Below are 21,568 nucleotides of genomic sequence, written 5' to 3' on the forward strand. Positions count from 1 at the left end.
TTTCTGTGGTAGATGCTGTCTCGTCCTCTGTTTCTGTGGTAGATGCTGCTTCTCCCTCTGTTTCTGTGGTAGATGCTGCTTCTCCCTCTGTTTCTGTGGTAGATGCTGGCTCGCCCTCTGTTTCTGTGGTAGATGCTGTCTCGCCCTCTGTTTCTGTGGTAGATGTTGTCTCGCCCTCTGTTTCTGTGGTAGATGCTACTTCTCCCTCTGTTTCTGTGGTAGATGCTGTCTCGTCCTCTGTTTCTGTGGTAGATGCTGTCTCGCTCTCTGTTTCTGTGGTAGATGCTGTCTCGCCCTCTGTTTCTGTGGTAGATGCTGTCTCGTCCTCTGTTTCTGTGGTAGATGCTGTCTCGTCCTCTGTTTCTGTGGAAGATGCTGTCTCGTCCTCTTTTTCTGTGGTAGATGCTGCTTCTCCCTCTGTTTCTGTGGTAGATGCTGCTTCTCCCTCTGTTTCTGTGGTAGATGCTGTCTCGTCCTCTGTTTCTGTGGTAGATGCTGTCTCGCCCTCTGTTTCTCTGGTAGATGCTGTCTCGCCATCTGTTTCTGTGGTAGATGCTGTCTCGCCCTCTGTTTCTGTGGTAGATGCTGTCTCGCCCTCTGTTTCTGTGGTAGATGCTGTCTCGTCCTCTGTTTCTGTGGTAGATGCTGTCTCGTCCTCTGTTTCTGTGGAAGATGCTGTCTCGTCCTCTTTTTCTGTGGTAGATGCTGCTTCTCCCTCTGTTTCTGTGGTAGATGCTGCTTCTCCCTCTGTTTCTGTGGTAGATGCTGTCTCGTCCTCTGTTTCTGTGGTAGATGCTGTCTCGCCCTCTGTTTCTCTGGTAGATGCTGTCTCGCCATCTGTTTCTGTGGTAGATGCTGTCTCGCCCTCTGTTTCTGTGGTAGATGCTGTCTCGCCCTCTGTTTCTGTGGTAGATGCTGCTTCTCCCTCTGTGTCTGTGGTAGATGCTGTCTCGCCCTCTGTTTCTGTGGGAGATGCTGCCTCTCCCTCTGTTTCTGTGGTAGATGCTGTCTCGCCCTCTGTTTCTGTGGTAGATGCTGTCTCGCCCTCTTTTTCTGTGGTAGATGCTGTCTCGCCCTCTGTCTCTGTGGTAGATGCTGCCTCTCCCTCTTTTTCTGTGGTAGATGCTGTCTCGCCCTCTGTTTCTGTGGTAGATGCTGCTTCTCCCTCTGTTTCTGTGGTAGATGCTGTCTCGCCCTCTGTTTCTGTGGTAGATGCTGTCTCGCCCTCTGTTTCTGTGGTAGATGTTGTCTCGCCCTCTGTTTCTGTGGTAGATGCTGCTTCTCCCTCTGTGTTTGTGGTAGATGCTGTCTCGCCCTCTGTTTCTGTGGTAGATGCTGCTTCTCCCTCTGTTTCTGTGGTAGATGCTGTCTCGCCCTCTGTTTCTGTGGTAGATGCTGTCTCGCCCTCTGTTTCTGTGGTAGATGCTGTCTCTTCCTCTGTTTCTGTGGTAGATGCTGCTTCTCCCTCTCTGTCTGTGGTAGATGCTGTCTCGCCCTCTGTTTCTGTGGGAGATGCTGCCTCTCCCTTTGTTTCTGTGGTAGATGCTGTCTCGCCCTCTGTTTCTGTGGTAGATGCTGTCTCGCCCTCTTTTTCTGTGGTAGATGCTGTCTCGCCCTCTGTCTCTGTGGTAGATGCTGCCTCTCCCTCTGTTTCTGTGGTAGATGCTGTCTCGCCCTCTGTTTCTGTGGTAGATGCTGCTTCTCCCTCTGTGTCTGTGGTAGATGCTGTCTCGCCCTCTGTTTCTGTGGTAGATGCTGCTTCTCCCTCTGTTTCTGTGGTAGATGCTGTCTCGCCCTCTGTTTCTGTGGTAGATGCTGTCTCGTCCTCTGTTTCTGTGGTAGATGCTGCTTCTCCCTCTGTTTCTGTGGTAGATGCTGTCTCGCCCTCTGTTTCTGTGGTAGATGCTGCTTCTCCCTCTGTTTCTGTGGTAGATGCTGTCTCGCCCTCTGTTTCTGTGGTAGATGCTGCTTCTCCCTCTGTTTCTGTGGTAGATGCTGTCTCCCCCTCTGTTTCTGTGGTAGATGCTGCTTCTCCCTCTGTTTCTGTGGTAGATGCTGTCTCGTCCTCTGTTTCTGTGGTAGATGCTGTCTCGTCCTCTATTTCTGTGGTAGATGCTGCTTCTCCCTCTGTTTCTGTGGTAGATGCTGTCTCGCCCTCTGTTTCTGTGGTAGATGCTGTCTCACCCTCTGTTTCTGTGGTATATGCTGTCTCGTCCTCTGTTTCTGTGGTAGATGCTGTCTCGCCCTCTGTTTCTGTGGTAGATGCTGCTTCTCCCTCTGTTTCTGTTGTAGATGCTGTCTCGCCCCCCTATATTTCTGTGGTATATGCTGTCTCGTCCTCTGATCTGTGGTAGATGCTGCTTCTCCCTCTGTTTCTGTGGTAGATGATGTCTCGTCCTCTGTTTCTGTGGTAGATGCTGCTTCTCCCTCTGTGTCTGTGGTAGATGCTGTCTCGTCCTCTGTTCCTGTGGTAGATGCTGTCTCGCCCTCTGTGTCTTTCGTGGATTTGTAACTTCCCCCAGTGTATTTAATATTTAATAATGTAATCATGCAATCATTCACAAGTATAGTTCTTGGAAGATTAAATAATTAGATTTTTTATTTGGACATTTTAGTATTCACTTTTAAACCAATCAATGCGTTTCACTGGTGATCAGGAACTGGAAATGTCATGTATCATTCTAAATGCTTTGGAATAATAATAAAAATAATTTTCTTTGGCTCAAAGAACAGATGATATCAGTGTGACAAAAGAAGCATGACTTTATCCACTATAAACATTTTGAGTAAATATGTGTATGCTTAGTTGCGGAAAGTAGTTATCATTATTAACCATAACTTTTAAATTATGCATATAAATATCCTAGAAATTAAATCAAATACATTAAATGTCTCATCATTGCATCCCACATCACATCACAAACCTTGACCCATGAAAATGTATCTGGCAAACATTGGTTAGTTGGTAGAAAGAAAGAAAGAAAGAAAGAAAGAAAGAAACTCAACCAATACTGTAGACAAAGTGTCAAGAATAAGAACAGCCAGAAACGTCTATGAAGCAGCTGGTTATTTATTTATAGCCAGAAAATACAATATACAACACATATTATTTACAGTGGATTAATAATCACATAATGACTATTTCCTCCCACCCATTCAAAACGTATGAAATAAGTACTGCATATAAATATAATTTTTTTGCTGTGTTATAATCAATATTACGGGTTTGTTGAAATGCACAGAAGAGTGACCGCTTGTCTTGGATTGGTTTAGTAGGTGAGACAAGAATGGGAGAATGACATGCTTATAGGTGATTGAGATCTAATAATTACAAGACTCTAAAGACCTCACTGAGTTTTTATGATGGATAGTGTTATTTTTTGCCAAATCTTTGTGGCACAGCCATGCTCCAGATCTGTCCGGGAACCGTCCCCCAGTCCCGAGACTGTATCCTTTCCTCTGTGGACAAGCCAGTCCGAGTCCCCCGACCAAACCTGCAGACCAGAAGAACAATGCCAAAGTGAATCCTGGGGATATTTTTGTCATATTTATGGCAGATCATAATTTACAGACCACCCACAATCTTCCACCATCATTGAAATGTTAAAACTGGTCTTAATATTAGAGTACAGCTGAATAGAGGATCCACTTGCATCTTTGACACAGTAACATCTTCTGTTCCAATGAACATGACACTAGGCATCATGGTAAATGCTCTCTGCAACCCAGGTCTTTCAGGGTAGTTTGTTGGAGGAGAGCAGTGTCTATGCCACATCAACTAAACACTGGTGTACCTCAGGGTTCAGTCTTGGGTCCTTTACTCTTTTAACATTACTAAGACCTTTCCTGCATGTTTCCCACCACTGCTACATCAATGATGTGCAGCTCTAACTGTCATGATCTTTTCATGTATTTTAGCTGGACTATTTCAATGATCTGCTTGTGATCTTTCCTCTGTATGCATTCAAAACCCACAAAAACCACACTCACTCACTTGTGCTTGCAAGCAGAACAGCCACTGGATTTACACTCACTTATACAAGTGTGTGTTCCTGCTGATGGTGAGTGAACAGAAACTCTGCATCAATTCTGCATTGATCCGTTTCTCATATTATTACCTTATTCTCACTAATGCTTTAGCATAGTTAAAATGCTTCGGACAAAATAATCTACAAAATGAATAAATAGGTATTGTAGTAAGAATACATATATTAAAACTATTTCTCTGAAAATATATATATTTTTTACCTTGTTGATATTATTGTTTAGATGATTATTTAAAAGATGTGGTTATGATGACATGCTAATGATGCCCTTGTGAAAAAAAGGTGTGATTAATTGTATTAAATGTGCACTAGTGGCATACGTACTTACAAATAATACAAATAATAAGAATAAAAACAGTATTTGCAGATAATATCAAATTAATTAAATGAAAGGACACTTAAGTGAATTAAAGCAAGAGAGTTTCATGATGTTTCTATAAACATTTGAGTACACTTAAAAAAATGCTTTGTAATAATGTCAAATTAAAAGTATTAAAGTAAATTTTAAATAAATTATCTGACAATTTTCCATTATGCTTTAAAGAAGAACACTTATTTTGATTAACATTAGGGTTGCAAAAAAGTGGAAAATATCCAACACTATCCAGAAATTTTGGAATTCTGAATTTCTGAATTTTCAGAAACTTTTCAAATGTGCAATTAATTACAAATATATTTAAATACATGACATACAATCAAAGTTTACGCACCGCTGTGGCTGGTGCAGCACTGAAGGGTTGCGTTCGTATCTCTGGGAGCCGTGGAGTAAAGAGCGCAACATCTCCACCAGAAGACGATCTTCCAGAAGTTGATCCATCTGCTCCTCAGAGGCCTGTTACATATCAGTGACAGTCATCATCACAAACACTCATCTGCTCTTTTACTTGAATGGCTCCAGTCAGATATGCTACAACTGAGTGAGGAAGCTGTGGGGAACATTCTTTAAATACATGAGAAATTTCCAAACCCTATTTCATAGCCATAGGCATCTACCTGCTGCTTTGCACTTCTGAACTTTACCATCAAACACAGAAACGTGTGCATCTCACCCCTCGACTCTCCAGCATGTTGTCGCTGTCTGCGTCCTCGCGTGACTCTAGCAGAAGTTTGCTCTGCTCCAGCATGTCATTTTTAGGGATGGACTGGCCCATATCAGTCATGACCAGCAGCATGAACCACACGCCCGCTTCCATCTCGACAGGACTACAGGCTCATGTGTACCTGCACTGGGGTTATAGTGTGTGGAACAGATCTGGAGACTGTCCTTATATAGAGACAGCGTTTGACCCCAGAGACAGATGAGGGTCCAGCTGTGATGCTGGCACCCACAGGAGATCAACACACTCATTAAATCTCATTAACAGATCAGCACATACACCTCCCAACCAGGGTTGCCAACTTCAGAAAAGCCAAATAATGGAAAATGGTTATTCTTTATAGGAAAATAATGGATGCTCAAAATAGTTGTTCTGTACCACACAGTTTATGTCATGTCCATATCTGTAGTTAAGTGTGTGTTCTCAGAAAAATCATATTAGTTCTGTTTAACCTATTTATGTACAAAAATGTCATATAAAAAAAAAACTGCACCACTATAGAATTGTGACTGCACAAGGGGTGTAGTAATTAAGGTGAATATACTGTGAAAATACATACATATGGCTTAAAATTTGAAAGCATAACAGCTAAACGTCTTTTAAATGTCAGTCAATTAAGCATTGTTTTGTTTTGTTTTAAATAAGCGCACTAAAAATTGTGAACTATAATATTATTGCAACCATGTAGCAAATGAATGAATTAAAATGCATATTTTATCAATTTAAGAGTTAGTTTGGGCTGATTTTGGTGCTTGAACTTGTTCTTCAGTAATGAGGTCAAAGTTTACCAATATGCTATAAGTCTTTTTTTCTCTGTTTAACAATATTAGCTTACAATAGTGAAAGAGGTCTTCCCTCCGGTAGAAGGGCATTGGCATTAGTGTGAGTGGAAGCAGGAAGGAGCAGTCTTAATGCCTTCCTCGAAACAAATAAAACAGTGTGCAGTAAGTTTGTGTGCGGCAAGGAAAAGGACAAAGGAGTCGGCCGGACTGCTGACGTATTTATTTAACAGAAAACAACTAAAACTTTGCAAACACCAAATGGTGACTTTTATTCTGACACGTTGGCAGAGCAATTTCGGTTTACTACTTCCGTTTTCCGTCTCCAGTCCGGGCAGTCCGTCAGCAGTCCATCTCTCTCTCACTTGCTTCCGTCTCTCCTGGCGTTTTATACTCTCTCCACGCCATTTACTGGAACAAGAAACAGGTGATGATAATTTTTGCCCAAACCACTCACTTACCGCTTGTCTCCTGATTCTCTCTCCCGCTGCAGACTTCGCTAAACCACGCCCCCCCTGCCACATACCCCCACCGCCCGTCTCAACAGAAAAGGGAGACAAAAATCAGGAGAGTGTAACAACGGCCCACCACACAGAGCGCCTTGACCTGAGTAAAGGCCTGCTGACACGGCTCCGTCCACTTGACCGTATCTGGCACCTCCTTTTTAGTAAGGTCAGTCAAAGGGCTGGTGAGGTCCGAATAATTAGGAATAAACCATCTATAATATCCCGCCAGCCTCAAGAACTGCCTTATCTCCTTTTTGGTCTTGGGACGTGGGCAGGTCGCAATAGCGGCTGTCTTATCAATTTGGGGACGCACCTGTCCATGACCCAAGTGGAAGCCCAGATACCTTACTTCCACACGCCCAATCGCACACTTCTTTGGGTTGGCCGTGAGCCCCGCTCCCCTCAGCGACCTCAGGACAGCCCTCAGATGCTGCATATGCCGCTGCCAATCATTACTAAATATAATGATATCATCCAGGTAGGCAGCTGCATATGCAGCATGGGGCCGCAGAATCCTATCCATGAAGCGCTGAAAGGTAGCTGTAGCCCCGAACAAGCCAAACAGAAGGGTAACAAATTGGTGTGATCCAAACGGCGTTGTGAAAGCTGTCTTTTCTTTGGACAATGGAGGCAAGGGGATCTGCCAATAGCCCTTTGTTAAGTCCAATGTCGAATAAAAACGAACCGTGCCTAGCCGATCAAGCAACTCGTCAACCCGCGGCATTGGATACGCGTCGAATTTCGACACAGAATTCACCTTGCGGTAATCTACACAGAACCGGACTGAGCCGTCCGTTTTCAGAACTAAAACTATCGGGCTCACCCAGTTACTATTAGATTCTTCTATTACCCCCATGTCCAGTATAGCGCTTAATTCAGCCTGAACTACTTTTTTCTTGTGCTCAGGTAAACGATACGGCTGGCTGCGAACTACCACGCCCGGCTCGGTCTCGATATGGTGATGAACGAGGTTAGTACGGCTCGGTAGGGGTGAGAAGACATCGGCAAACTCTGCCTGCAATTTCGTTAAATCAGTGAGTTGGGACAGCGAGAGGTGATCTCCACCTGGAGCCAGGGTGAGGGATTGTGGTTTGATATTCGCTCTGGCCCGAGATCATCCTGGTGCAAATTTGCGTAACCTAGTTCCCCTGTTATATAGCTGGCTCTGGCGGTCCTGGGCTTGTAACAAATTCTCCATTGATAGCCGCCCCAATGTGTGGAGTTTGTTCTCAAGTCCAGCACATAATGAATTTTGTTTTTGCCATGAGATGGTCCCTCCTCCCAAGTTTCTCTCAGTACGTCAAGCACCCCCCGGGGCTGGCGTCCATAGAGAAGCTCGAAGGGGGAAAAACCCCGTGGAGGCTTGCGGGACCTCTCGCACAGAGAATAACAAGGGCTCTAGCAACCTATCCCAATTTTTAGCGTCTTTGTGAACGAACTTACAGATCATGGATTTATGAGGCCACTGCTCGCGGGGCCACCCACAGGCCTCCGCCAACTTTTCGAACAGCTCCAGGAAGGCCTCTGGATCGTCCTGGGGCCCCATCTTGTGAAGTGGCAGGTGAATGGGGGCGGCGGGCGGCCTGGCAGCCTCGGCGCGAACCTCCCGATCAATCCAGCTCCGGAACCTCTCGCGGTCCTCCTGCTGGGCCTGAACGATGGCCTGGAAGCATCTCTCCTGATCGGTCCTCAGGTCCAGGAGGGCCTGGTGTTGTTTGTGGTGCAGGACCGCGAGGGAGGCGATGATATCCGCAAGCGGCGTGGAGGACGGGCTTTGCATGGCGGCGGCGGCGCTCCTTCTTCCTTCCCGGGTTTCAGCACCAGTGTAGTAAGTTTGTGTGCGGCAAGGAAGAGGACAAAGGGGTCGGCCGGACTGCTGACGTATTTATTTAACAGAAAACAACTAAAACTTTGCAAACACCAAATGGTGACTTTTATTCTGACACATTGGCAGAGCACTTTCGGTTTACTACTTCCGGTTTCCGTCTCCGGTTCGGGTCAGCAGTCCGTCTCTCTCTCACTTGCTTCTGTCTCTCCTGGCGTTTTATACTCTCTCCACGCCAATTACTGGAACAAGAAACAGGTGATGATAATTTTTGCCCAAACCACTCACCTACCGCTCGTCTCCTGATTCTCTCTCCCGCTGCAGACTTCGCTAAACCACACCCCCCTGCCAAAAAGTGATTTATCTAAAAAGAATGTGTAATTATCAATATGGTCTATGTGGTCATATATCTGTGAAGATAAGACAAACTGTGTTCTGTATGGACTTCATACAGAGCACTTCTGTGATGATTCTGTATTATACAGAACAGCTGACAATGCTCAACACACTGGCCTGCTCCTTTCATATCAATCAGGAAAAGTGACACTCTAAAAGTGAACAAAACACACACTTTCTGCCTGTCACAGGGGAATCTAAGAGGACAGTAGTACTGCATGCTTCATACCTCTGAGCCTTTAGTTTTATCAGATTTATAGATATATTATATTATATAATTTATATAACTTTAACTATGTCTAAAGATAAGGTCCCTCTCAAGCAGTTTTATGCAGTGCCCTCAGGAGTAGCCTGTGTGACCCTAATATAATGTTTTAAATGTTTACAGCAACGTTACTATGGTAGAATACACAGCAACTTTTGAATAGCCATCAATGGAAAAATATATTTTGCCCTCTTAAAGAGGTTGTTACAGATGCCTGCCATACACACACACTGGGATCTGCCATTAAAGTGCTGCTCATGTCATCGGGGATGAAACTATGCAGCACGTCCATTAACCTCCATGACTACTAATCAGATTACAGACTGAAGAGCTGATGAGTGTTTGAGATGTATCAGAGCATGTGTCTGTCTTAAATATAGATTTAATAAGGTCCATCTTTAGGACATCATGCATTCATCTGATGCCATTTACTGCAGCCCAACAAGTTGTAAATAATGCAAAAAAATATATATATTTTACAAATATTTAAGTGTTTTACAAGAAAACACTATTTCAGTTTTTCTATACTTCACATTTCTGAGATTGTTTCTACACCAAATGCTTTGGATGAAAGCATCTCCCAGATGTGTTTGAATGAACAAACGTGAGACGGAGCATGAAACATGATGAAATGAATAAAACATTAATTTGTAAATGCACCAGTGTTCAGGCATTTTTTGTGGTTTATATAAATGAGATATGGTAAGAACATTAACTTTTCCATGAAGGTCTACTGACATTACTGTTCAGTTGAGTAATATAGCCTACTAAATAAATCTAATTAAGTAATCAAATGTAAATGAACACTGCTATAGTTTTCACTGTATGATTGGATAGATTAATGCTAATGTTAATCAGATTGAGAGATCTGAGTAATTTTGTTGTTTGTATATATTAAAGTGAACATATATTAACAAATATAATGAGTTTTCTCCGATATGTTAACATCCACGTAAGACATAAACTGTAAGGGAATACTCTCCAAGCCGGCCATTTTTACATGTTTGTGTGTGCGCTGAATCTCCTCCGCATGAGAGCGAAAATACATCTCAGACAAATTACTGAATATTATTGCATATAACAACAGCTGGCAACTCTGGTGAGATATCAATATAGCGTCTATATAGTGATAAGAAACGAGTGTTTTCTTGATCTCTCCCGTCCCGACAGCAGAACTGTTCACGTCAGATCTTACTGATCATCATTTAGCCCCGGGTTTGGGGACCCGTCCCAGTCTCTGGGGAGAGCCCTTGTGTTTTACAGGGGATTTACTCTAACAGCTCTCTGAAGCTGATCTTTTAACCACTCTACAGCTAATCTCTTACAGGTTTCCCTGTGGATGATTGTCAAGTGTGCTTACTTAATGTGCACTTCTTAGTGTTCTTCAGATCTTAAGAGTGTCTCTACTTATAAACAACATAATATAAATGAAATAAACTTTCATGACTATGTTTCTAATTACACCTTTAAATAATGTATCATTCAAAGTTTTACTGTCAAATTAAACCATTTACTTTAGAAGTAAATGAAATCTGGCCATGCATTAAAGTGTCCTCTGTCGTATTTAACACTGTGGTCAACGGTGATGCAGCAACTGTACATTTGTCTCCACTGTAAAATGATCCGCCATTTTCTTGGGATTTCACTTCGGTTCTGGAGAAAGAAACACAATCCATTTGCCCAATTAGAAATCAGTGTACCAGCAGAATTACAACTGGACAACTAGGTAAACCTGAAAAAAGGAAACAAAAGAAGTATGTATTTTACAGTTGACAGTGCACTTAAAGTGCACTTACTTTATATTTCAGCCGAGTGTATTAGTGTTACAAACAAGCCAGGTTCTATCTCCACTCATTCACAACGCACGCCCTCACCTGAATAATGAGCACTTCCACCTGACCCTCATCATCATCCAATCACCTCTGCACTACAAATACCAGACACACACACGCACTCAGTCAGCGTCCGGTCTCGTCCGCAACAAGGTCTTACCTGTATGCCAACTCTAAGAACTAACTCTATCTCTAATTACCTCTCTCCAGCGATCTCCTAAAGTCCCCAGCCTTCTCCGTGCGCGTGTGTGTTACACCTCCCTCCTTTGACATCTCTACCCAGCTACTACGGACCCATTAATCACAGCCAGCCTTCACATCACTTTACCCAGCACTACCCATTCCTCTGTCTTTCTGTTATTCCAGAGCCTCCTGTGGTATTCCGTACCAGAAGACTGGACCAACACCGATTGGCACAAGCATGAGCCTCACAGACCCCTTTCAAGACCTGGTCGATGCATTACGTAGGACACTCACCACTCTACCCGCATCCCCAACACCAGCGAGCACTTCCGTAAACGACGCTAGCACTTCCTCACCTGCCGTGCAAGCCAGTCCCATGGCCAGACTGACGCCCTACCCTGAATCGGCGGAGGATTGCAGCGGTTTTCTCCTTCAATGCTCGCTGGTCCTGGAGATGCAACCGCACTTATACACAACCGAAAGATCCGAGGTAGCATTCGTAATTTCTCAACTGCAAGGTAAAGCACTTCTGTGGGCAGATTCAATTTGGACTCAGAATAACCCAGTTATCCAGTCTTATTCCAGCTTCATTTACCATTTCCAAGAAGTTTTTGGCAGACCAGCTTGGGACTTGTCAATTGGTGAGAAGCTGTATAACCGTAAACAGGGAAAATGTCTGTCAATGAATATGCTCTTCAGTTCAGGACTCTAGCGGCCATCAGTGGATGGAACAAACAGGCGTTGATGACTACCTACCGTAAGGGATTGGAACCTCGAGTGCAGTTGCATCTCACTGCATACTCATTTCCATCTGCTTCGCCACCAGTATGCAGTATTGCTTATAAGAGCACCAGGGCCAGGCGTATTCCACCTCACCACTCTGCCGACCAGACGCCATCAGCTCCCCAGAACCAGCCAACGAACCTATGCTAGTCGACTCCTATCAAATCTCTACGGATGAAAGAAAAAGATGGCTGGCCCAGAATCTATGCCTCTACTGTGCATCCCCGGGGGATATCATCTCTGTATGCGAGCACTTCCGTCCTCCTCGTCCTATGGTGTGTGCCATTCTCCCTTCAAAGTACCAAATGAAACCACTCACCACTGTTGTGACACTTACTGCCGCTGACATCACTCTTACAGTTTCCGCCCTCCTCGATTCTGGGTCAGCCAGCAACTTCATCTCAGGCGCCCTGTACCGTCACCTCAAACTCACTACCACGGTAACGCCGTCAGCCTGCCAGGTCCACACAATAACTGAAAGGCCGTTGTGTGTGTTATAGTGTGGATCCCATTACCCTCCAAACCGGACTACTCCATCTGATCCATCTGCTGATTATGGTGGAATCCACCACTGACGTCATTCTAGGGTGCCCATGGTTGGAGCAGCACAACCCTGTCATCTCATGGAAGATGGGCGAAATCCTGAAGTGGGGCAATTTCCTGTTTCAAGAGCTGCATCACTGGTTGTCCTGTCCCAGCCAAACCTTCCCCTGCACCTCTTCCAGTTTATACTTCCTCAATTGAGAGCCCAGTGGAAAACCAATCCATTTCCATCCCTACATCCTACACCCCCTTCAGTGACGTCTTCTGCCCCAAACGGGCTTCCAAGCTGCCTCCACACCGGCCATGGGACTGTGCCATCGATCTGTTGCCGGGTGAACCAGTGCCTAAAGGAAGGATCTACCCCGTTTCCATTCTGGAGGAGAAGGCCATGGAGGAATACATCAAGGAGGTGCTGGCCCAGGGTTACATTCGTCCATCTACCTCCCCTGCTGCTTCAAGCTTCTTCTTCGACAAAAAAGGACGGAGGCTTACGACCCTGTATCAATTATAGGGCTCTTAACAACATAACCGTCAAATTCCGATATCCACTTACCCTCGCCCCAGCAGCCCTGGAACATCTCCGTGATGCCACTGTCTTCACCAAGTTGGACCTCCGCAGCGCCTACAACCTCATCCGGATATGAGAGGGGGACAAGGGGAAAACTGCCTTCATCACCCCTACTGGCCACTATGAGTACTGCGTGATGCCGTATAGACTTATTAACGCCCCCTCCGTCTTCCAGGATTGTATCCATGAGGTGCTCCAGGAGTTCCTCCATAAGTTCCTCCTCGTCTACATTGATGACATCCTCATATACTCCCGGAGCCTAGCGGAACATCGTCGCCACATTGTGGAGGTCCTGCAACGCCTGAGGGTCTTTCAGCTCTACCTAATGGCCGAGAAATGCTCCTTCCATCAGCCCTCAGTGCAGTTCCTTGGTTACAACATCAACAGCAGTGGCATCCGGATGGACTAGGGGAAGGTGAATGCCGTAAGGTATTGGCACACTCCTACCACCATCAAAGAAAGTCAGGTCACGTGAGTCACGCTTGCATCAGCTGAAAGTCAGCTGTTCCTGACATGTACCAATCCAGTCTTGACACCTATTTCCTGCGGTCTATTTAAATTCCCATTATTCAGTGTCTCTCCATCGCATTGCTGCTTGCAATTAACTGATCGCATCGCTGCTTGCAAATCAAACTGTTGCATTGGTTCTTGCAAATCAAACTGTTGCATCGGTTCTTGCAAATCGAACTGTTGCAGTTTGTTTCAGAACATCTGAAATCTGCGTCTAAGATAAGTCAATGTTTTTTAATCCATATCACTGTGTATGTTGCCTGGTGGTTAACGTGATTTTGCATCGGTTGCAGGAATGAATATTAAGCATATTTGCAGCAGCATTTATACATCTGTGTTCATACACCTGGAGCAATACGCAGCTAGAGCATGCAACACGCCGATTAAGAAATGAGAACAGGGTTAAACGAGACCAGCATTTTGGTGTAAGCCTTTCAGTTCACTGTATTTAGCGGCGAAATATCAATATCACTGGTGTTTATTTCTAAGGTTGAGGTCACATTAACTGTTTTTCAGATGCACGCAGCTTCAAAAGCAGGCATTTATCGCTCTATGGCTTCTATACATAGGCTTATAAGAATGTGACAAAAATAGCCATGTTTACATGTATTTTATTTCTTCATCCAGATTTAAAGATTCGGTGGACCATATGAGACGTTATCTAATCCGATGTGGTGTTTACATGTGCTCGTGTTTCGTTTTTGGGACATAAGTGGCTACGATGATATGCAAATTATCAGAAAAAAACGGGTTTGCATTCATATTTTTAATAGCTGCTCGCACTTGTTTGGAATTAGCAGACTAATATTGAAACCGTAGTGTTCATTCGTGTGCTCAGTGTGTAAGTGACCGTGTTCAGTTCACATGACCAATGCCATCTCCTGTCGTACCACTGTTGTGGTCGGGGCCAAAAGTGTATACTCACTTGTATTGTTGCTTCGCAAAATCTGTAATTTACTATCAGGAATCGTTCCATTTAAAGGTGTACCATACAGTTGAGAAACTAGTAGTTCTTTGTTGTAATTGGTGCATTATCAGTTCTGTCATCTCACATTTCCTCGCCCATCATCTACTGAGTGCACGTGTCCACTGCAGCGAGAGAATCCGCTCAAATGCCATCAGGTGCACCGGGACATTTCTGGTCCGATGTTCTGTCGATTTGTCCTACGCTTTCAGATTTTCCTACCTCCCACTAAAACAGTGGGTAGTACAATTCCACAACGAAAAATGCTACTGTAAAGTTATGGTTTATTAATGTCTACACCTACCACAACCCTAATCATACCCTTACAGAACTGCAAATACAGTAATTATGTGTTATATTCGCGGTTGTAGCTAGAAGGGATACAGTTACAGGAAACCAACAATAAATATTAGTTTCTACCAATTAGATTGCGTTTTTATTAAAGTCTACACCTACCCCAACCCTAAACCTACCCTTACAGTAATGCAGATACATTAAATATCATTGTTTAGCATGAGACAAAGGATGCGATATTGATGTGCGCGTGCGCAGTAAACCCGGGTAGGAAAATATGACAGGGTAGGATAAAATGTCAGGACACCGGTTGAGTGAGATCTGATCGCCGAAGCGAGGGAGTTCTCCCCCACTTTAGGCACCGTTTTCTAAATTACACCAAACTGCAAAAAAGTGTGAGGCGGCGCAACGCACTGCATCCGCCAGCTGAATGCAAGAGCTTAGTCTCCCGCACAGCGCTGCGTTTGCGCAACAATGTAAAGTGATAAACCGCTTCAGCCATTCAGATGTTACACAGAATTATTGATACTGTCGTGTGAAGCATGAGAACATTAAAGGGGGGGGTGAAATGCTTGTTTTCACTCAATATCCTGTTAATCTTGAGTACCTATAGAGTAGTACTGCATCCTTCATAACTCCAAAAAGTCTTTAGTTTTATTATAAGTCTTTAGTTTTATTATATTCATAAGAGAAAGATAGTCTGTACTGATTTTTCCTGGAAAAACACGACCGGCTGGAGGCGTGACGTGTTGGAGGAGTTAAGAATCACGAGCGCCAGTAGGCTTTTGCGTTGAGAGCGTTTGGAAGTTGTGACATTAACGTGAGGGAAAAAAACCATCATCCAAAACAAACCATGGCTAACAGTCAGATTCAGCCGTTTATTTATGATCCAGAATCAGATCCTGAGGCTGAAACTGAACGAGAGCAGCAGCAGCAACGACTCGCTCCTAGCGGGGCTCGAACCCCGGTCCCCGCAAGGGGAGGCGGACGCACTAACAAGTAGGCAGAGATATTTGAAGCAGTTTTACTCACCGCCTGCGGTTCCAACACACGATCGTGACCCTTTTTCGTTGGGATTGCATCATCCTTAAGAAATAAACGATACGCAAATCCGTCGTCAAACTGGGCCCTGTTTGTAAAACAAGCATCTTCGAAATGCAGGGAACAAACAAAAAAACACTTGCACAACTCCGTTGATGCTCTGTAAAAATAAACTCCATCCACTGGTCCCTTAATGCTGTTTTTTTTTTTTTTGGTAATCTGTGCAGGGTTGTCTTGCCATGGCAACCAAAAACACACTTCTTTTGTGACATTTGGCGACGCTCTCGCTCTGATCAGTGAAGTCTGTTGTGCTCTCAGTGCTCTGCTATACGGGAGCGCGCTCTTCCAGCAGAAGTGCCTCAGGACCCATATAAGGAAATTCTGCTCCATCTAACGTCACACAGAGACATACTCGAAAAAAACTTTCTGAAACTTGTGACAAACCGGATTGGAGTATTTTGGGAACAAAAATACTCCTTCAGACGTACAACTTAATTTTTGAAACTTTGTCCATGTTTAGCATGGGAATCCAACTCTTTAACAGTGTAAAAACTCAGTATGCATGAAATAGCATTTCACACCCCCTTTAAAGGTTCTGTAATGTTGCTGGCTGAAAACATCCAGAATAATGTTAATGGCATGAAGAGGGAAAACTGGGAAACACCAAGGTATGTCAATTCAGCATGGGGAAATAACTGCCTAAGACCTTCTTTAATGCAGCTCTGAAATAAATTGTTTTATGATATATAAATATATATATATATATATATATATATATATATATATATATATACAGTATTGTTCAAAATAATAGCAGTACAATGTGACTAACCAGAATAATCAAGGTTTTTCGTATATTTTTTATTGCTACGTGGCAAACAAGTTACCAGTAGGTTCAGTAGATTGTCAGAAAACAAACAAGACCCAGCATTCATGATATACACGCTCTTAAGGCTGTGCAATTGGGCAATTAGTTGAAAGGGGTGTGTTCAAAAAAATAGCAGTGTCTACCTTTGACTGTACAAACTCAAAACTATTTTGTACAAACATTTTTTTTTTTCTGGGATTTAACAATCCTGTGAATCACTAAACTAATATTTAGTTGTATGACCACAGTTTTTTAAAACTGCTTGACATCTGTGTGGCATGGAGTCAACCAACTTGTGGCACCTCTCAGCTGTTATTCCACTCCATGATTCTTTAACAACATTCCACAATTCATTCACATTTCTTGGTTTTGCTTCAGAAACAGCATTTTTGATATCACCCCACAAGTTCTCAATTGGATTAAGGTCTGGAGATTGGGCTGGCCACTCCATAACATTAATTTTGTTGGTTTGGAACCAAGACTTTGCCCATTTACTAGTGTGTTTTGGGTCATTGTCTTGTTGAAACAACCATTTCAAGGGCATGACCTCTTCAGCATAGGGCAACATGACCTCTTCAAGTATTTTAACATATGCAAACTGATCCATGATCCCTGGTATGCGATAAATAGGCCCAACACCATAGTAGGAGAAACATGCCCATATCATGATGCTTGCACCTCCATGCTTCACTGTCTTCACTGTGTACTGTGGCTTGAATTCAGAGTTTGGGGGTCGTCTCACAAACTGCCTGTGGCCCTTGGACCCAAAAAGAACAATTTTACTCTCATCAGTCCACAAAATGTTCCTCCATTTCTCTTTAGGCCAGTTGATGTGTTCTTTGGCAAATTGTAACCTCTTCTGCACATGCCTTTTTTTTAACAGAGGGACTTTGCGGGGGATTCTTGAAAATAGATTAGCTTCACACAGACGTCTTCTAACTGTCACAGTACTTACAGGTAACTCCAGACTGTCTTTGATCATCCTGGAGGTGATCATTGGCTGAGCCTTTGCCATTCTGGTTATTCTTCTATCCATTTTGATGGTTGTCTTCCGTTTTCTTCCACGTCTCTCTGGTTTTGCTCTCCATTTTAAGGCATTGGAGATCATTTTAGCTGAACAGCCTATCATTTTTTGCACCTCTTTATAGGTTTTCCCCTCTCTAATCAACTTTTTAATCAAAGTACGCTGTTCTTCTGAACAATGTCTTGAACGACCCATTTTCCTCAGCTTTCAAATGCATGTTCAACAAGTGTTGGCTTCATCCTTAAATAGGGGCCACCTGATTCACACCTGTTTCTTCACAAAATTGATGACCTCAGTGATTGAATGCCACACTGCTATTTTTTTGAACACACCCCTTTCAACTAATTCAACTAATTGCCCAATTGCACAGCCTTAAGAGCGTGCATATCATGAATGCTGGGTCTCATTTGTTTTCTGAGAATCTACTGAACCTACTGGTAACTTGTTTGCCACGTAGCAATAAAAAAATATACGGAAAACCTTGATTATTCTGGTTAGTCACATTGTACTGCTATTATTTTGAACAATACTGTATATATATATATATAAAGGGCCAATTTTAATGGTAAAATACATTATTCTCTCCAAGTTTTGTTAAAACATGAAGCACGAGGGGGCAGCTTATGAATGCAAAGTGCTTGCAATGAGCTATCTTACAACATTTACAAATGGGTTCAAGAATCTATAATAATTCATACAATAACAGGCAAATTTTGGTCAAGTGTTTTCATTGAGCTATTCACTATCATAAGCTGCATACGAAAACAAAAAAATGCTGCCTTCGGAGGTCGCATTCCAAGGTAGGAAGGCTTCAAGGCACGTCCGAAATCAATGTCAGCTTCATTTCCTGTCTCCTGAGATGACTTCATCTGGCCGGTTTTGAAGGCAGCATAGATGTATCCTTCGCTGCCTTTGATATTCCACAACCCCATGCGTTCCATTCTGTGAGAGCCAAAAATGAAAGATGGTGTCTGAAAGTTGCGGTCGGTGGTCAGTTTGTGTGTAAATGTGTGTTTCTGAACAACGTTTTCCACTTATGTAATTTCAAGCGAGAAATTAATATTGCAGTAATGAAATATCCACTTAGTTATAACCAAAGTCTCTATATTTTGATGTTGATCATTAAACCATTACTCTGCCTCAGAAGCCCGTCCGAAATCCATTGCATGATGTGCCTTTGAAAAAAAAAAAAAAAACCCTGCAGGCAAAGTCATTGAATGATTAAACAGCAATCCAGCAATCTCATCTACCTAAGTTTTCAGATGCAGCCATAGTGTTGTTTTAAAGCTGAAAAGCAGTTAATTGTGCTTCACTTATTACATCAGCTTTCTGCTCTGGTCATGAGATTCCAGATTCCATTCTAATGTGTGTTATTGTATAACTGGAGTTTTATTATCTTTGTCCACGATTTCCCAGTGTCCACTGTAATGTCAGTTTCTACTAATCACTGAATGTACAGCGTTGCCGACATCACGTTTCCATTCTGATGACCGACTATTGATGCGATTACTTGGGTACAAGTAATCAGTTTAACATGTTTACATGGCTGGATTTCATTTAGTTGGTTCTAGAAGGTTATCCTACCTCTCAACAGATTACCATTTCGGTTTAGGCATTTTTATTCTAAGGGAGGTGTTTCTATGGAGCATTTTCATTCATACTGGACGCCATTCTAAGTTTCCGAAGGGTGCATGCTTCCCCTGCTGGACTACTACCCTCCATTATGCAATCTACAGCATTAATGCATAACGTGTTCCTCATGCCGCAGCAAGGGGTCGTATGTATCACACGTTTGCTTAAAGGGGGGCTACAATGCTATTTCATGGATTCAGAGTTATTCAGTGTTAAAGAGATGGATTTTCATGCTAAACATGGCCAATTCGGATGAGTGGAGAAATCTTATTTCTGGGTGGTAAAAGTTTCGGTAGTTTTTGATGATGGGTCCATGATGTAGACGATGGTCGAACTCCTTATGAACATTTATCTTGGGAAAGCACACCCATGCACATCTCGACCAGAGGAGAGCGAGACATCGCCCGTAAACACGCTTCATCAGGAAATCGTTGGCAGCACTGCATAGGATTGTTTGAGAATGTCTCCAAATAAGTGTGTTTTGAAAGTGAGGGGAAGTTTACCACATTCAGCTTCTCAAAAGACCTAGCATTACATGGACCATGGATGCAGTTGCTTTTCTGGGCCAGCAATGGAGTGTAGCAAGTGTTGTTTTCGTCATTTCAGTGATGAATGTTTTATAAACAAGACCAGGTGGACGCTGGATTTGCACATTGTTTGCTATTAAAACATGGTGGAAGACCCCAGTCAGGTAAGTACAACTGCATCAGATTCTGTCTTTTGTTGGAAATCAGCACATAAGTGAATATATGTTATGGAAACAACACAAATCAGTATTATAGCTCCGCCCACAACATGCCTGCAGGAGCTTGGTTTTCCAGAGAGAATCGGAAGCTGTATTTTTGTTTTGCAGATATGACCAGGCTGGGGACTTTTGGAGATGGGGATTCGTACTGCTCTGTGGGTACTCTGGATTGGCATGAGATTTAACCATTTTCAAGAAACATGCTTGTTGCACATACTCAGTTGCTTAACTTGGGGTGACACTTCCCCCTTTGTGAATTTTGCAGCATGGTAGATGCATAAAATTGGATCATACTGCCATCATATCAGACTGCTGCTGTTAGGGGCATATGCTTCCCCCTTTACAATCACAGCTGCTTAAGCATTCCAAGAACATAATTGTTGCACATCCTCAATTGCTTAACTTTGGTTGACGCTCCCACCCCCCCTCCTTAATGTGATTTTTCAGCATGTTATACTTAACTTCCATCGTATTAGGCTGCTGCTGCTGCTAGGGCTGTATGCCCCCCCCCCCATACTGTTCTCTCAAATATTTTGCATTAGCAACTAAGCAACATGCTTGTATGCTTTTCTCCGAGTTTGGTGATGCTTCTCCCATAAATATAGCATCAAGCAACATTTCTCATTGCTGGCCATTCAAATTGCATCAGTTGTGTTGGGGAGTTTTGGCATATGGTTGTTTTGGGGGTTTTCTTGCTGCTTTCCCGGACAGCCATGTGGTGTGTTGCCCAGAACATAACCATACCGCCAACACTAACTGTATGCAATTATAATTGTCATTTAAATATACTTGACGGGAGTGGTCCTGATTGAAATTGAGCATCGCGTTAGTTCAGTCAGGTCACGTGAGTCACGCTTGCATCAGCTGACAGTCAGCTGTTCCTGACATGTACCAATCCATTCTTGAAACCTATCTCCTGCGGTCTATTTAAATTCCCATTATTCAGTGTCTCTCCATCGCATTGCTGCTTGCAATTAACTCCCTCCTCCAACCCCAACTCCACCAACTGAACCTGTAATCTGATCTAATTTGTTTTTTCTTTACAGTGTCTTCATTGGAAGCAGTCTCCATGACATTCTGTTTACAACTCATGTAATTGAGTATTGTAATTATGTATGCTTATGGTTCTGTTTTGTACCCCAGGGGGGTTTGTCTTGCTGCTTTCCCCGCTCTGTCCAAGCATGGCTGCATGGACAGGCGTGTGGAGTGTTGCCCAGAACATAACCATAACGCCAACACTAACTGTATGCAATTATAATTGTCATTTAAATATACTTGACGGAAGTGGTCCTGATTGAACTCCAACGATTCCTTGGCTTTGCCAATTTCTACAGATGGTTCATCCAGAACTACAGTGCCATCAACAACCCTCTCACTAGTCTCCTCCGAAATAAGCCTAAATCACTCTCTTGGACTCCAGCCACCACAGAGCCCTTCAACTCCCTCAATAAGGCATTTATGACCGCTCCACTCCTGGTCTATCCTCACCCCCGACCGACTCTTCGTCGTTGAAGTTGACGCTCTACCACCGGATTGGGAGCGGTCTTATCTCAGCTGCAGGGGAATCCCACTCGGCTCCACACATTCGCCGCCTTCTCCCGGAAGCTCAACCCGGCAGAGGTAAATTATGACATCGGCAAAAGTGAGCTGTTGGCCATCAAGTTGGC

The 21,568-nt window shown here is 43.5% G+C and overlaps 1 protein-coding gene across 1 annotated transcript; it reads right to left on the minus strand.

The window, feature by feature from the left end:
- Nucleotides 1-3,211: 3,211 nt before the first annotated feature.
- Nucleotides 3,212-5,239, minus strand: LOC113055673 (pro-FMRFamide-related neuropeptide FF-like). The gene is made up of 3 exons (XM_026222072.1): nt 5,096-5,239; nt 4,757-4,878; nt 3,212-3,494 (listed from the first exon to the last, which is right to left on the minus strand). The coding sequence occupies exons 1-3, from the start codon at nt 5,237-5,239 to the stop codon at nt 3,374-3,376; spliced, it is 387 nt and encodes a 128-aa protein (XP_026077857.1). The 3' UTR covers nt 3,212-3,373.
- Between the last annotated feature and the right edge of the window lie 16,329 nt (nt 5,240-21,568).

Source organism: Carassius auratus, chromosome 36 (genome assembly GCF_003368295.1).
Source record: "Carassius auratus strain Wakin chromosome 36, ASM336829v1, whole genome shotgun sequence".
Classification (NCBI taxonomy): Eukaryota; Metazoa; Chordata; class Actinopteri; order Cypriniformes; family Cyprinidae; genus Carassius; species Carassius auratus.

Bases quoted from the DNA above. Each gene is read 5' to 3' on its own strand.
- LOC113055673 (XM_026222072.1), bottom strand. From the start codon at position 5,239: ATGGAAGCGGGCGTGTGGTTCATGCTGCTGGTCATGACTGATATGGGC. The intron at 4,879-5,095 runs GTGAGATGCACA...GATATGTAACAG, and splicing joins ACATGCTGGAGAGTCGAGGG to GCCTCTGAGGAGCAGATGGA. The intron at 3,495-4,756 runs GTGCGTAAACTT...TCTGGTCTGCAG, and splicing joins GTGCTGCACCAGCCACAGCG to GTTTGGTCGGGGGACTCGGA.